At 46.6% G+C, this 12718-nt stretch overlaps 1 protein-coding gene across 1 annotated transcript in view; it reads right to left on the bottom strand.

Moving 5' to 3' along the window:
- SLC2A13 (solute carrier family 2 member 13) overlaps nt 1–12718 on the bottom strand; it is a 172515-nt gene that overhangs the window by 81393 nt on the left and 78404 nt on the right. Inside the window, exon 5 of the mRNA XM_060244743.1 lies at nt 2770–2933. Coding sequence (XP_060100726.1) covers nt 2770–2933 — 164 coding nt within the window. The remainder of the gene's footprint in view (nt 1–2769; nt 2934–12718) is intronic.

The following is a 12718-nucleotide window of genomic DNA, read 5'->3' as shown; positions in this document are numbered from 1 at the left end:
GTACAGTCAATGGACAGAGCATTTCCATTTTCAAGCCTACTTCTTTTCAATCATGTTTTGATGCCACACACTCAATGAAGACTTGCATACAGTAGGGATGTGCCAAAAAAAAAAAAAAAATCAGATCGACACGGATTCGGAAGTATACGGGGGGGGGGGAATTCGGAATCCCCGTATACTCCTGAATACCGCATTCGGAATAGCCGCATATACGGTATATGTGCGGCTATTACCGAATATACGGCCCTATTATACCCTATGGGCCATTGAAATCAATGGCAAATAGGGTATATTTGAAGCCGCATGGAGGGGAGGGGGTTTGAGGGAGAGCCCCCAAATTTGCAGGGGAACTGCAGGGGACTCTCCCCTCCAACCCCCCCAAGTCCCAAAAAGATTGGGCCAGGGGATCCCATTCCAGGGGCACCCAAAGAGGGTGCCCCTATTCCATCATTATACCCTATGGGCCATTGAAATCAATGGCAACATAGGGCATAATTAGAGGCTACTGGGGGGCAGGGGGTTTGAGGGAGAGCCCCCAAATTTGCAGGGGACCTGCAGGAGACTCTCCCCTCCAACCCCCCCAAGTCCCAAAAAGATTGGGCCAGGGGGTCCCTGTCTTTGGGCTCCCCAAAAGGCCCATTGCTAACGATGGGGAAAGCCCAATTAGCCACTTCCTCACTGTAATTGTCGTGGGAAAAGTGGCTCTGGAAAGCAGGGGGTTTTGAGGAGAGCCCCCCAAACTGCTGTGCAGCTTCAGGGCACTGTCCCACACAAAACCCACAAGGCCAAAAAAAATTGGACCAGGGGGTCCAATTCCTGGGGCACCCAAAGCCAAACCTAACCACATCAGAGAATCTCTATAGGACCCAAATGCACTACATCCCTCTATCTACTCTATGAACCCTGCAGGCCTGGAAGCAATATAAACCCAGTTGCCAACGTCACTGCCACACAAAACACAATCTGCTCAAGGTCTGCTCTGCAGACCTGGCTACAGCAAACCCAGATGCCAGCTCTCCAGCCCTGCCCCAAACAACACGGGGAGAGCTGGCCAACCACAACAAACCTGCTGGTTCTGGGTCTCTCACCCAGGTGCCAGCTTCCCTGCCACAGAACACACAATCTACAGATGCCAGCTCTCCAGCCCTGCCCCAAACAACACGGGGAGAGCTGGCCAACCACAACAAACCTGCTGGTTCTGGGTCTCTCACCCAGGTGCCAGCTTCCCTGCCACAGAACACACAATCTACAGATGCCAGCTCTCCAGCCCTGCCCCAAACAACACGGGGAGAGCTGGCCAACCACAACAAACCTGTGGTTCTGGGTCTCTCACCCAGGTGCCAGCTTCCCTGCCACAGAACACACAATCTACTCTATAAAAACAAGAAAGTGACCCAGCCCACACACACCCTCGCCAACCCCCACACCAACCAGAGGTAATTTAAAAAAACCAAAACAAAACCAGCAGAATCACAAAAGGCCAAGTGTTAAAAAAGTGGCCTTTTCACCAACAAGAAAGCTCAGGCCAAATAAGTCAACAACACCCCCACCCCCACCCCCAAACCAAGAAAAGGGACAACAGGAGAAAAGGCCAAGCAACTCAAGTATTAAAAAATGGCCTTTTCACCAATAAGAAAGCTCAGGCCAAATCAGACAACACCCCCCCCCCCCAATAACCTGAAGAGAAAAGTAACACAGCAGCAACAAATCAAACACCGAAACAGTAAAAAACTCAACTTTTAACAATACAGGAACTTCCCCCCCCCCCAAAAAAAAACCCCTTCACCCTAACCCCAAGAAATCCAAGCCGCCCAAATCAGGAGAAGTAAAAGGACACTGCACTTTTAAAAGTCCTCTCACTAAATTAAGATATGGGCAAATTAGCAAAAAAACCCCACCCCAGGCCCCCACCCCCAGCAGAACCTAACCCAACCCCAAATAGGCTACCCTACCCACCCAGTACTCACCCACCCAAATCTGGACAAGTAAAGGGACTCTAGTCCTTTTACCAACAAAAACTAAAACAAGAACCCCAGAACTGTCTTACCTTGTCTTCTCTGAGTCAAGGGAAGTAAGGCTGAATGAGAGAGCAGCAGGCAGCAGCAGATGAAGCCAAGGGCCAGCCACCAGCAGCAGCACAATCTCTCTCTCTCACACACACACACCAAGCCACACACCAACACAGCAATGGAGGAGTCCAGCAGGAAGACTCCTTAAAAAGGTTCTCTGGCCCTACAGAGAGCAATTTCAAAAAATAGCACTGCTCTCTGATTGGCCAGACAACAGTGCTTACTTGGATACCCAAGTAAGCAAAAGATCAAAATAACAACAATGTAGCTGATGGCTGGGCCATCAGCTACACAACAGCCCTGCAAAGCATGCATTGGCAATGCATTTTGCAAATGCATGCTTTGGATTGGCTGCTGGGGCTCCTCTTCCCCCTCCCCCCCTCCCTGATCCCAGGGAGGCTATGGGAGCGGCGGGAAGAGGCCACTAAAGGCGGGAAAGTACTAGGCAAGCAGCTCCTTTGAGGCTGCAGAAGCCACTTTCCCCCCTTTTGCTTTGACAGCTTTGACAGCCGTATACTTCCGAATAGCTATTCGGAAGCATACGGCGAGCCGTATTCGGCTGCCGCATAATAGGTGGCAATGGGAATCGGCTACAGCCGATTCCGTATACAGCCGAATCAGTGTTGATTCGGCTGTATATTCGGTTCGGCCGAACCGAATGCACATCCCTAGCATACAGTTCTCCAGTTTCAACACATACCTGTTAAACTTCCAAGTGTGAGTTTCCTACGGCCCACTCTGTCAACCAGCCAGACTCCAACCAGAGTGAAAAGGAAGTTAGTTAAGGCTGTCACCGCAGCAAGCCAAATTGCCAGCCGATCGTCTTGAACGCCAGACATCTGCATAATGGTAGCACTGTAGTACCTGAAAGATGATGAAAATAACTAAATGAATAAAGTCCTATCAATGATCCAGACATTAGAAAATGGTGGCTTAATACATAATTTTTTCCTTTGAACAAATCAATGCGATTTCTCTCTTTCCAAGTCATATACTTTGACCTTCAAGGACATTAAGAAACTGAATGAGCAATCTTCAATAGCAGCTTTTAGATTATTATTATTACTTATTGGGCTTAATCGCCCTGACCTGGCTCACACCAGGCTCTGGGTGATGTACAACACACAGTAAAGCAATACATACGTTAAAAAACAGCACAGAAGATTTTATAAAGATTTTATATTCTGAAGATGCTCTTCCATTTACAGAAGGGCTTCTTCCATGAGCAGAAAGGTACCTTGATTTCAATGCAATCTATATGTAGTAAGCTTGATGTATGTATCTTATCACAACAAAATGGAAAACAAAGGTTAACATATTAGTACCAACCCAAACCAGATAACTAAAGCTGCTGTTGAAGATTGCTCATTCAGTTTCTTAATGTCCTTGAAGGTCAAAATGTATGTCCCGGTAAGAGAGAAATCTCATTGATTTATAAGTCTCTGATGGTGCCCTGAAAATTTTCTACAGTCTGGACTGCCAGAGCATCATGGTTTTTTTGTTGTTGTTTTTTTTTGGGGGGGGGTTGCATATATAGTGTCAGAGGGGGGAGTAGAAAAAGAAGGTGCCAGCCAAATAACAAACTGTTGCTGCCCTCAGCTAAGAGCCTGGCAGAACATATGTGCCTTACAGGCCCTGCATATGAACATATATGAACATATGAAGCTGCCATATACTGAATCAGACCCTCGGTCCATCAAAGTCAGTATTGTCTTCTCAGACTGGCAGCGGCTCTCCAGGGTCTCAAGCTGAGGTTTTTCACACCTATTTGCCTGGACCCTTTTTTGGAGGTCAGGGATTGAACCTGGGACCTTCTGCTTCTCAAGCAGATGCTCTACCACTGAGCCACCGTCCCTCCCTAAAGTCAGTATTGTCTTCTCAGACTGGCAGTGGCTCTCCAGGGTCTCAAGCTGAGGTTTTTCATGCCTATTTGCCTGGACCCTTTTTAGCTGGAGATGCTGGGGATTGAATCTGGGACCTTCTGCTTCCCAAGCAGATACTCTACCACTGAGCCACCGTCCCTCCCCTAAAATGTCCCCCTAAGCTGGACCAAACAGAGGCAGCATGGTCTGCTGGTTAAGGATGAATATGAGCATATATGAACATATGAAGCTGCCTTATACTGAATCAGACCCTCGGTCCATCAAAGTCAGTATTGTCTTCTCAGACTGGCAGTGGCTCTCCAGGGTCTCAAGCTGAGAATTTTCACACCTATTTGCCTGGACCCTTTTTTGGAGATGCCAGGGATTGAACCTGGGACTTTCTGCTTCCCAAGCAGATGCTCTACCACTGAGCCACCGTCCCTCATGCAGATCTGCATAAGGTCCCACAGGGGCTTCATCTCACCTGGCAAAAAGTTTCACCAGGCTAGTGCCAGGACTGAGAAGACCTTGGCCATGACTGAGGACATCTAGGGCCAGGGATCACCAGAGCATTGTTACCAGTAGAGCGCAGTGCTCTTCCACGGACGTATTGGAGGAGACAGTCCCACAGATATGTTGGTCCCAGACCACTCAAGGCCTTAAAGGTCAAAACCAAAACCTTCAGTCTGACTTGGTACTCCACTAGGAGCCAGTGCAGCTGGTGCAGCACCAGCTGAATGTGTGCTGTCTGTGGCATTCCCATTAGCATGCATGCTGCTGCATTTTGTTGCCGTTTCCAGGTCAGTCTCAAGGGTAGACCAATGTCGAGTGAGTTACAGTAGCCTAGTCTGGAGGTGACCATTGTACGGATTACTGTGGCTATACATAATTACATAATCTAAGTAATTGACATAATCTAAGTCAAATTAAAAGGACAGGAATGTGCATTTAAATTAAAATGTTATTTACCTTTACATATCTTAAGATAGTTTTTTACCCCTTGTGTTCACCCAAAGTGAACTCAAGGAAGTTTACAATAATGCAGTCTATTTAGATGGCACTCTTTGAGTTTCTACACGGCAATAACTGCATTTAGATGATGATGATGATGATGATAATAATAATGATAATTAATAATAATAAACTTTTATTTATACCCCACCCTCCCCGCCTAGGCAGGCCCAGGGTGGCTAACAAGATGTGGTGTGAAGTAGACCAGAAAATAGTCCTGTTGATAGTGAGAACTCTGATAATGCATCAGAGTCAAATGAAGGCATTTTAAAATAATTCTGTTTGACAACTTATACCTAGAGTGTTTATGCTTTTGGAAAGTTTGGATTGCAGCCAATCCAAATAGCCATATCAAATATTCACCCAAACGCAGTAAATTTGCACAGGAGATGATTCAAAATGAAATTCAAGGGCAGAATGATTCCCCCTGCCCTAAGCTGACTGCCATAAATTTTAGAAATTGCTCAAAAATTCTGGGTTAACAAATACGTCAAGTAACAAACCAGATTTTTCTTCCTCCAAATAAAGTTTCTTCCCGTACTTTGTTAAGAATTGGTTAATCGTTTAAATGTGGTTTCCAAATGTAAAAATCCTCCAGATTTCAATGACGCAGTCAGCAAACAAAATGCCAAGGTCATCTTTCCTTTCCTTCATGAACCGCTTTTCTTTAAAAAAAACAAAACAAAAAAAACCCTATCTCATTGAGCATTTAAATTTCATAATGCAAAAAAAAAAAAAGTAAATTGCTCTGTTCATTTTATTAATGTTGTTGTCTTTTATTTAGAAAATTAGGGGTCTTTAGAAGAGCCAGTTTGGTGTAATGGTTAAGTGTGCCGACTCTTATCTGGGAGAACCGGGTTTGATTCCCCACTCCTCCACTTGCACCTGCTAGCATGGCCTTGGGTCCACCATAGCTCTGGCAGAGGTTCTCCTTGAAAGGGCAGCTGCTGTGAGAGCCCTCTCCAGCCCCACCCACCTCACAGGGTGTCTGTTGTGGGGGAGGAAGGGAAAGGAGATTGTGAGCCGCTCTGAGACTCTTCGGAGTGGAGGGCGGGATAGAAATCCAATATCTTCATTTACCTCACAGGGTGTCTGTTGTGAGGGAGGAAGGTAAAGGAGATTGTGAGCCGCTCTGAGACTCTTCGGAGTGGAGGGCGGGATATAAATCCAATATCTTCATCTACCTCACAGGGCGTCTGTTGTGGGGGGAAGGTAAAGGAGATTGTGAGCCGCTCTGAGACTCTTCGGAGTGGAGGGCGGGATATAAATCCAATATCTTCATCTACCTCACAGGGCGTCTGTTGTGGGGGGAAGGTAAAGGAGATTGTGAGCCGCTCTGAGACTCTTCGGAGTGGAGGGCGGGATAGAAATCCAATATCTTCTTCTATCTTCTAGAAGGACCAAAGTCTTTGTTTTGGATGTAGTGGTATAAAATGTGAGTGTTCCTAGCTCATGTTTTTCTGTATTACCTTATTCCTTCTCCTTTTGCTTACTGAACACGTGTCTGGCTGCCAGTTCTGTTTATCTGTGGTCACAAGAGAGCTGTGAAAATACTCTCAAGCTCTCTAGAAGAGGGGCTTTATATAATACTCCTGATAAAAATAATTGTCCTCCGTGAAGCTGCTTCTTCAAATATAGCAAATAAAGAGCACCCTGAACAATCAAAAGGTTCCTTGACAGTAATCTTTCTAAACACCTAAATCTTCATTAAGAGCTGAGGGTTGGATGGATTTGTTCCACTATGTGTAGCACATTCATCCAGCCCAACATGCCTTCTGAATGCAAGACATTCTTCCTCCAGGTGGAACAACCTTTTGCATCAGGGGAAGGTGCTACCATTAGAAGAACAAATCCATAGGTCCCACTCAGAGGTTCTGTTGTATATGTGGACTCTGTGTTTCATGTGATGGGTTAGTTCCTGCCTGGCTCACTGGAGCCTTTAGGACAGAGCATGGGGGACATGGAAACAATGATAAACAAGATCTAAATCCCTGCTTTCCTGGACCAATCGCCAGCCCCCTGCTGGTTCAAATGCCCCAATGACGTTCTAGCGCGGGAATTTTGGTGTGCATATAGTTGGCCCCGTTCAGCAGTCTTAACCTAACCATTACCGAGCTGTAACAGAATAAAGAACTTTGATCACTGCAAGCAACTCTAGCCTCTTCGTGTATTGAACCCACTATTTAATAGTGGCGATGAGGATGGGATCCCGTTGAGTCAGCCTATCGCCCAGCTGCACCACATGCACCGAGCTCCAGTGCCATCGCGCTCTCCACTATGAATCACGGCTGGGATCATGGCTGTGGCTCTGGGATCATTTGACACTTCTGCGTGACCAAACTTTTTATTTTGCAATATATTGAGATAAATTCATCTCTACAAATTCAAATATATTTCTCCAATACATTACATATTTTCCTCCCCCCCCCCACTCTTATTCATGACCTCCGCCGGTACTTAAAACAAATTAAAAGCATATTAAAGGTAAATTCACACTTGTAAAATCTTTAAAAAGAAAAAAAATTATCATTCACTAACCTATTCTCTAATAATCACTTAGCACTTATTAAACACAACGCTCATAGTTATTGATTCAGTTCCAGAGTTCACCCTATCTTAGTCTTATCTTAACTCTCATATATATATGTTTACCAAATAACCATGTTCTACTAATGCTTTTATCACAATATCACAATTCCTCTTTATCATTAAAAGTTTGATTAATGTTATCAAACACTACTAAATATCTTTTCACCATTATAAAATTTTTATACAAAAAGTAATTTTTCGATAACCTTTTCTTTATAATTTGCTTGGTATTCATTACGCACAAAACTCATAGTTATAAAATCAACTCCGGAATTCCCGTTATCTTATTCTTATCTTAACTCATATATGTATAATTACCATGTAACTATATCTTACTAACGAAATAATTACAATTCCTCTTTATCATTTAAAGTTCAGTTAATGTTGTCATAAAAGACTAAATGACTCTTCACCCTCCATTATATTTCCACGTAACTTTGGGATTTACTCCAGTCTTCTTTAAACTTCTCCAAATTATGTCATTTAAGATTCTGGTAAGTTTGTCCATTTCACTCCAGTTAAGAACCTTTAAAGCCCAGTCCCATTTTTCAGGTATTCTATCTTGCTTCCACATTTGCGCATACAGTGTTATCGCAGCTGAAAGCAAATACCACAACAATGTTCTGTCTTGCTTTGGAAAGCTTTCTATTTGTAATCCCACCAGAAAGACATCTGGTGCTCTCCTAATGTTATAACCCAAGATTTTCGAGATCTCCTGTTGAATCATTATCCAAAATTGTTTCACAACTTCCCTGGGTAGTTTACGCTTTCTGGCAAGCTCTGAATTGACTCTGTATGCATCATCACATAAACGCTCCATCTCCTCCGGATCTTCTTCCAAAAATTCAGCTGTAATTGTGACAATTACTCCACACTTACTTCCTGACTCTCTAGCATTGAAGTCTCATAATGATTACAGAAAACGTCACTTCCTGTTTTGAGGAGAGAGACTGCAGCTTTGTTATGACTGGGGTTTTTTTCCGAAGCCACAGGAATTCATAACAGCAAGTATTTTTCTGCACTTTTCTGCTTTCTTTTGAGTCCAAAAAAACCACTTCTACCCCCTTCCACTTCTCCTTGATTTTCCACTTTGAAAAATAGTTCTGGGTCCCAGATCTTCCCTTTTAACAAGCTTAAATTGAACCCGGAGTAGCAGATAAGGATCGTTACCTTAATTAACGACGTCTATTCTCTCATTATCCTGCCCACTTTATCTCAGATGTTGTTATAGTCCATAGGAAGTTGAAGCCTTAGTGAGTTTATGTCAATTTAATGACTCCAAGGATTCTTTGTAGGCGATAGAATGCAATTCTTCATCGGGGGAATTTTCAAAGCCGAAAAAAACCCCTCCTGGGATCTTTCGTCAGCCAAAGTGAATCCCCCTCGAAATAAACATGCATGCCGTAGACAATTTCCTTTACTGGAAAAAGTAGACAGTAGGCTTTAAAAAGCCTTTTCTGTCCAAAAACAAAGATCCTGGTCTGCTCCACACAGGGAAACAGGACAGCTCACCAAGCTTCAACCCCGGAAGCCAATGGATCATTTGACACTTCTGACCCCCCCACCGAGGACTGGGACTCCTGTCACTCCCGATTTGAGTTCTTCCTGGAGGCATCCAAAATCACCGACGAAGACATGAAGAGGGCTACCTTATTTCTGGTATGCGGAAGATCAACTTTCAAGGTTACTCGGTCACTGCTGGCTCCCGCTGAGCTCCGGGCAACCGCATACCCAACCATCATGGACAAGCTGCAGAAACACTTCACACCAAAGCTGTTCATCATTGCTGCCTGCCATGTGTTCTACCATCAGGATCCAGGCTGCAGGCGAGTCAATCATTGCATAGGTGACTGCTCTCCACAGAGTTGCTCGCAACTGCAACTTCCATGACCTTGAGGAGGCTCTTCGCAACTGGTTGGTGTGCGGCCTGGAGGATGAGCATCTGCAACACAAGATCATCATGAAGTGAGATCCAACTTTCCAAGTGGCCCTCGAGGAGACCTTAGCCGCCGAGACTGCCAAAAAGTTCACACACAAGGTCCATCAGGCGTTGGGCCCCAAAATGGCCGCCACCACATCTGTGCATCTAGTCGCTACATCTTCCGCTTCTGAAGACTCTGATGGTGAGAAAGCGCTGAAAACGTACCAAAGCATACATCTACGCATGCCTCTGAGGCTACAGTTGCCTAAGCCTGCGCCAGCTGTGGGGAGCCACACAAGCGCTGGACCTGCAAGTTGCGCTATACCATTTGCCGCACCTGTGGCAAATTGGGCCACCTAGCATGTGTCTGCCACTCCAAGGTGGCCAGGGCACTGCCTGGCAGAGCACACCATCACACCCAGGGCCAAAGACAGAAATCAGCGCACCTTGAGGAGCTTCATACAGTCACTGCTGCACCTCTATAGGTACTGCAACTGTCTGAGCCATTGCCCAATAAGATTAAAGTCACCATACTCATTGAAGGGGTGGCCTGCTCTATGGAACTAGATACCGGGTTGGGGATTTCAATTGTATCTGCCAAGACCCTACAGTGACTGTGCCCGAATGGTGGATACCACCTCAGGCCAGCCCCCATGATTTTAAAGGACTTCCAGAAGAGGGTGGTGGTGGCTGAAGACATTGGCTCCTTTCAAGTCAAGTACAGACAATTTGAGGGACTTGTTGGAGGCTAAGGCCCTTTTGCTAGTTTGCTGGGGCGGGCTTGGTTCCAGCCCCTAGGATTTCGTGTAACAGGAATCCACCAAGCCACCGTGAGCCCCAATTTTTCTAACATTTGTGATGAGTTTTCATCTGTCTTTGACAGAACACTGGTCCCCAGATATCCCTACAGCTTAACCCTACCATGCAGCCCATAAGGCTGAAGGTCTGCCGGGTCCCATTTGCGTTAAAAAATCGAGGCTGAGCTAGACCACCTCATGGCGCAAGAGGTCCTGAAACTCGTATCTAATGCACGGTGAGAGATCCCCATAGTAACCCCAGTGAAGCAAGATGGGAGCGCCACATCTGCGCGGACTACAAATGCACGATCAACAAGGCATTACACGACCATGCTTATCCAGTCCCCAAAGTTAGCTATGTGCTCGCTTCACTGGCAGGGGCGAAGGTTTTTTTGAAAGCTGGACCTAGCCCAGCAGTTCTCATGGACAAAGCCTCAGCAGAAGCTCAGACGATCGCCACGCACAGGGGGGCCTTTCGAGTGAAGCAGCTATTGTTTGGGGTCAGCATGGCACCGGGGATCTTTCAAAATCTAATGGACTCTTTCCTTAAAGGGATCCCCAGGATGCAGCCCTTCTTCGACGATGTGCTGGTTATGGCCCCCAATGAGATGGAATTTGCCTCCCACCTCCGCACAGTGCTGCAGCGATTCCAGTTGGATAGATTCAAGGATAAGCAGGTGAAATGTCTTCTAAGGGTCCCCCGCGTTAACTTCCTGGGTGACTCCGTAGACACGGAGGATATCCACCCAGCACAAGACAAGATCTGGGCCATCTGCAAGGCCCTGGCCCCCACCTCAAAGCCAGAACTACAGGCCTTCCTGGGACTCCTACCATGCTTTCCTCTCACACAAAGTGGAGGTAGCCAAGCCCCTACACTGGCTTCTGGACAGAAAAAAACACCCTGGGTATGGGGCCACAAGCAGGCTGCTGTGTTTAAGGCTGTAAAGGGCTTGCTTGTCTCCAAGAGTCTGTTGACCCACTTCAATGAGCAGCTGCTGGTTGTCTTAGCACAGGGGTGTCAGACATGCGGCTTGGAGCCAAATCAGCCCCCAGAGGGCTCCTATCAGGCCCTCGAGCAACTCACTGTCATCTGCTTCCTTCTCCCTCTCTCTTGCTTCCTTCTGCATCACAGCTTGCTTTGCCAGGCTTGCTCAATAGCACAGGAGCTACAGAGCAAAGCCTCTGTCTTCTCCATTGGCTGAGGGTCCTCCCTTGGGGAGGAAGGGGGGAGGGAGAGCTTGCTTTGCCAGACACAGCAGAGTTACTGAGCCAAGTCTTTCTTCCTTCTATTGTCTGAGGCTCCTTCCCCTCCTGATCCCCTGGAGAAGGAAGGAAAGAGCCAGAGCTTTCTTTGCCCAGTTCCCTGGGCCCCATGGGAGAAATACAAAGAAAGCACCTTTAAGACCAAGTGCTATTATTTTAAGGATGTTCTAGGGGTTGTTGTTTTTTTAAAAAAAATCTTTTTGTTTGTCTGAGTCCTTTATAACATTTATATCTTTGTTACCTAATCATAAATAGATACACGGCCCGGCCCAACAAGGTCTCATTTATGTCAGAATTGGCCCTCATAACAAATGAGTTTGACACCCCTGTCCTAGCATGTGATGGCTCCCCCTACGGGGTTGGTGTGGTCCTCAGCCACATGCTGACAGATGGCTCAAGGTCCCAATCACATACTACTCTCGGACCTTGCAGCCCACCAAGCGCAACTATGCACAGATTGATAAGGAGGGGCTAGCCATCATGGTGAGAGTTAAAAAATTCCATGATTACCTCTATGAGCTGCACTTCACCATCCTGATGGACCAGAAGCTGCTGCTGGGCCTTTTTGTGCCAGACCACCAACCCCCCAGATGCTGTCCATTTTCTTGGCCAGTTACCAATATGCACTTCAATACCGGCCTAGAAAGGTGATGGGCCATGCCAACGCTTTGAGCCACCTGCCGCTCCCATCCACTGATTTGGACCCGGCTCCCGCCCACCAGACCTCCTGGTAGAAGACCTTCCAAACTGGACCATGCACGCTAGGGACATTGCTCGCCTCTCTGAGAAGGACCACATCCTCTCCGATGTTCTGGACTGCGTGTGGAGGGGATGGCTCACTGGCAGGGTGGGCCTGGATTTTACAGCGTTTGCATCCCTCCAGGAGGCCCTCTTGGCCCACAAAGGATGTTTGCTGTGGGGTAGCAGAGTAGTTGTGCCCCACCCCTGCACCAATGGGTCCTGGCTGCCTTGCACAAAACCCACCCAGGAATTGTGCGGATGAAAGCACTGGCCCACAGTTATGTTTGGTGGCCTGGAATTGACAAGGAGATTGAGGCCTAGGTCAAGAGATGTGAACCTTGCCAGGAGACAAGACCGGTACCAGCACACGCCCCTGTACAGCACTTGGAGTTCACATGCAACCCCTGGTCCCAATTTCATTTGGACTTTGCCGGCCCTTTCCAAGGTCAGCTTTTCTTTGTGATT

The sequence above is a fragment of the Heteronotia binoei genome, chromosome 8 (genome assembly GCF_032191835.1).
Source record: "Heteronotia binoei isolate CCM8104 ecotype False Entrance Well chromosome 8, APGP_CSIRO_Hbin_v1, whole genome shotgun sequence".
NCBI classification, from domain to species: Eukaryota; Metazoa; Chordata; class Lepidosauria; order Squamata; family Gekkonidae; genus Heteronotia; species Heteronotia binoei.
The sequence above is the reverse complement of the archived record's forward strand: the minus strand, read 5'-3'. Positions and strand labels throughout refer to the sequence as shown.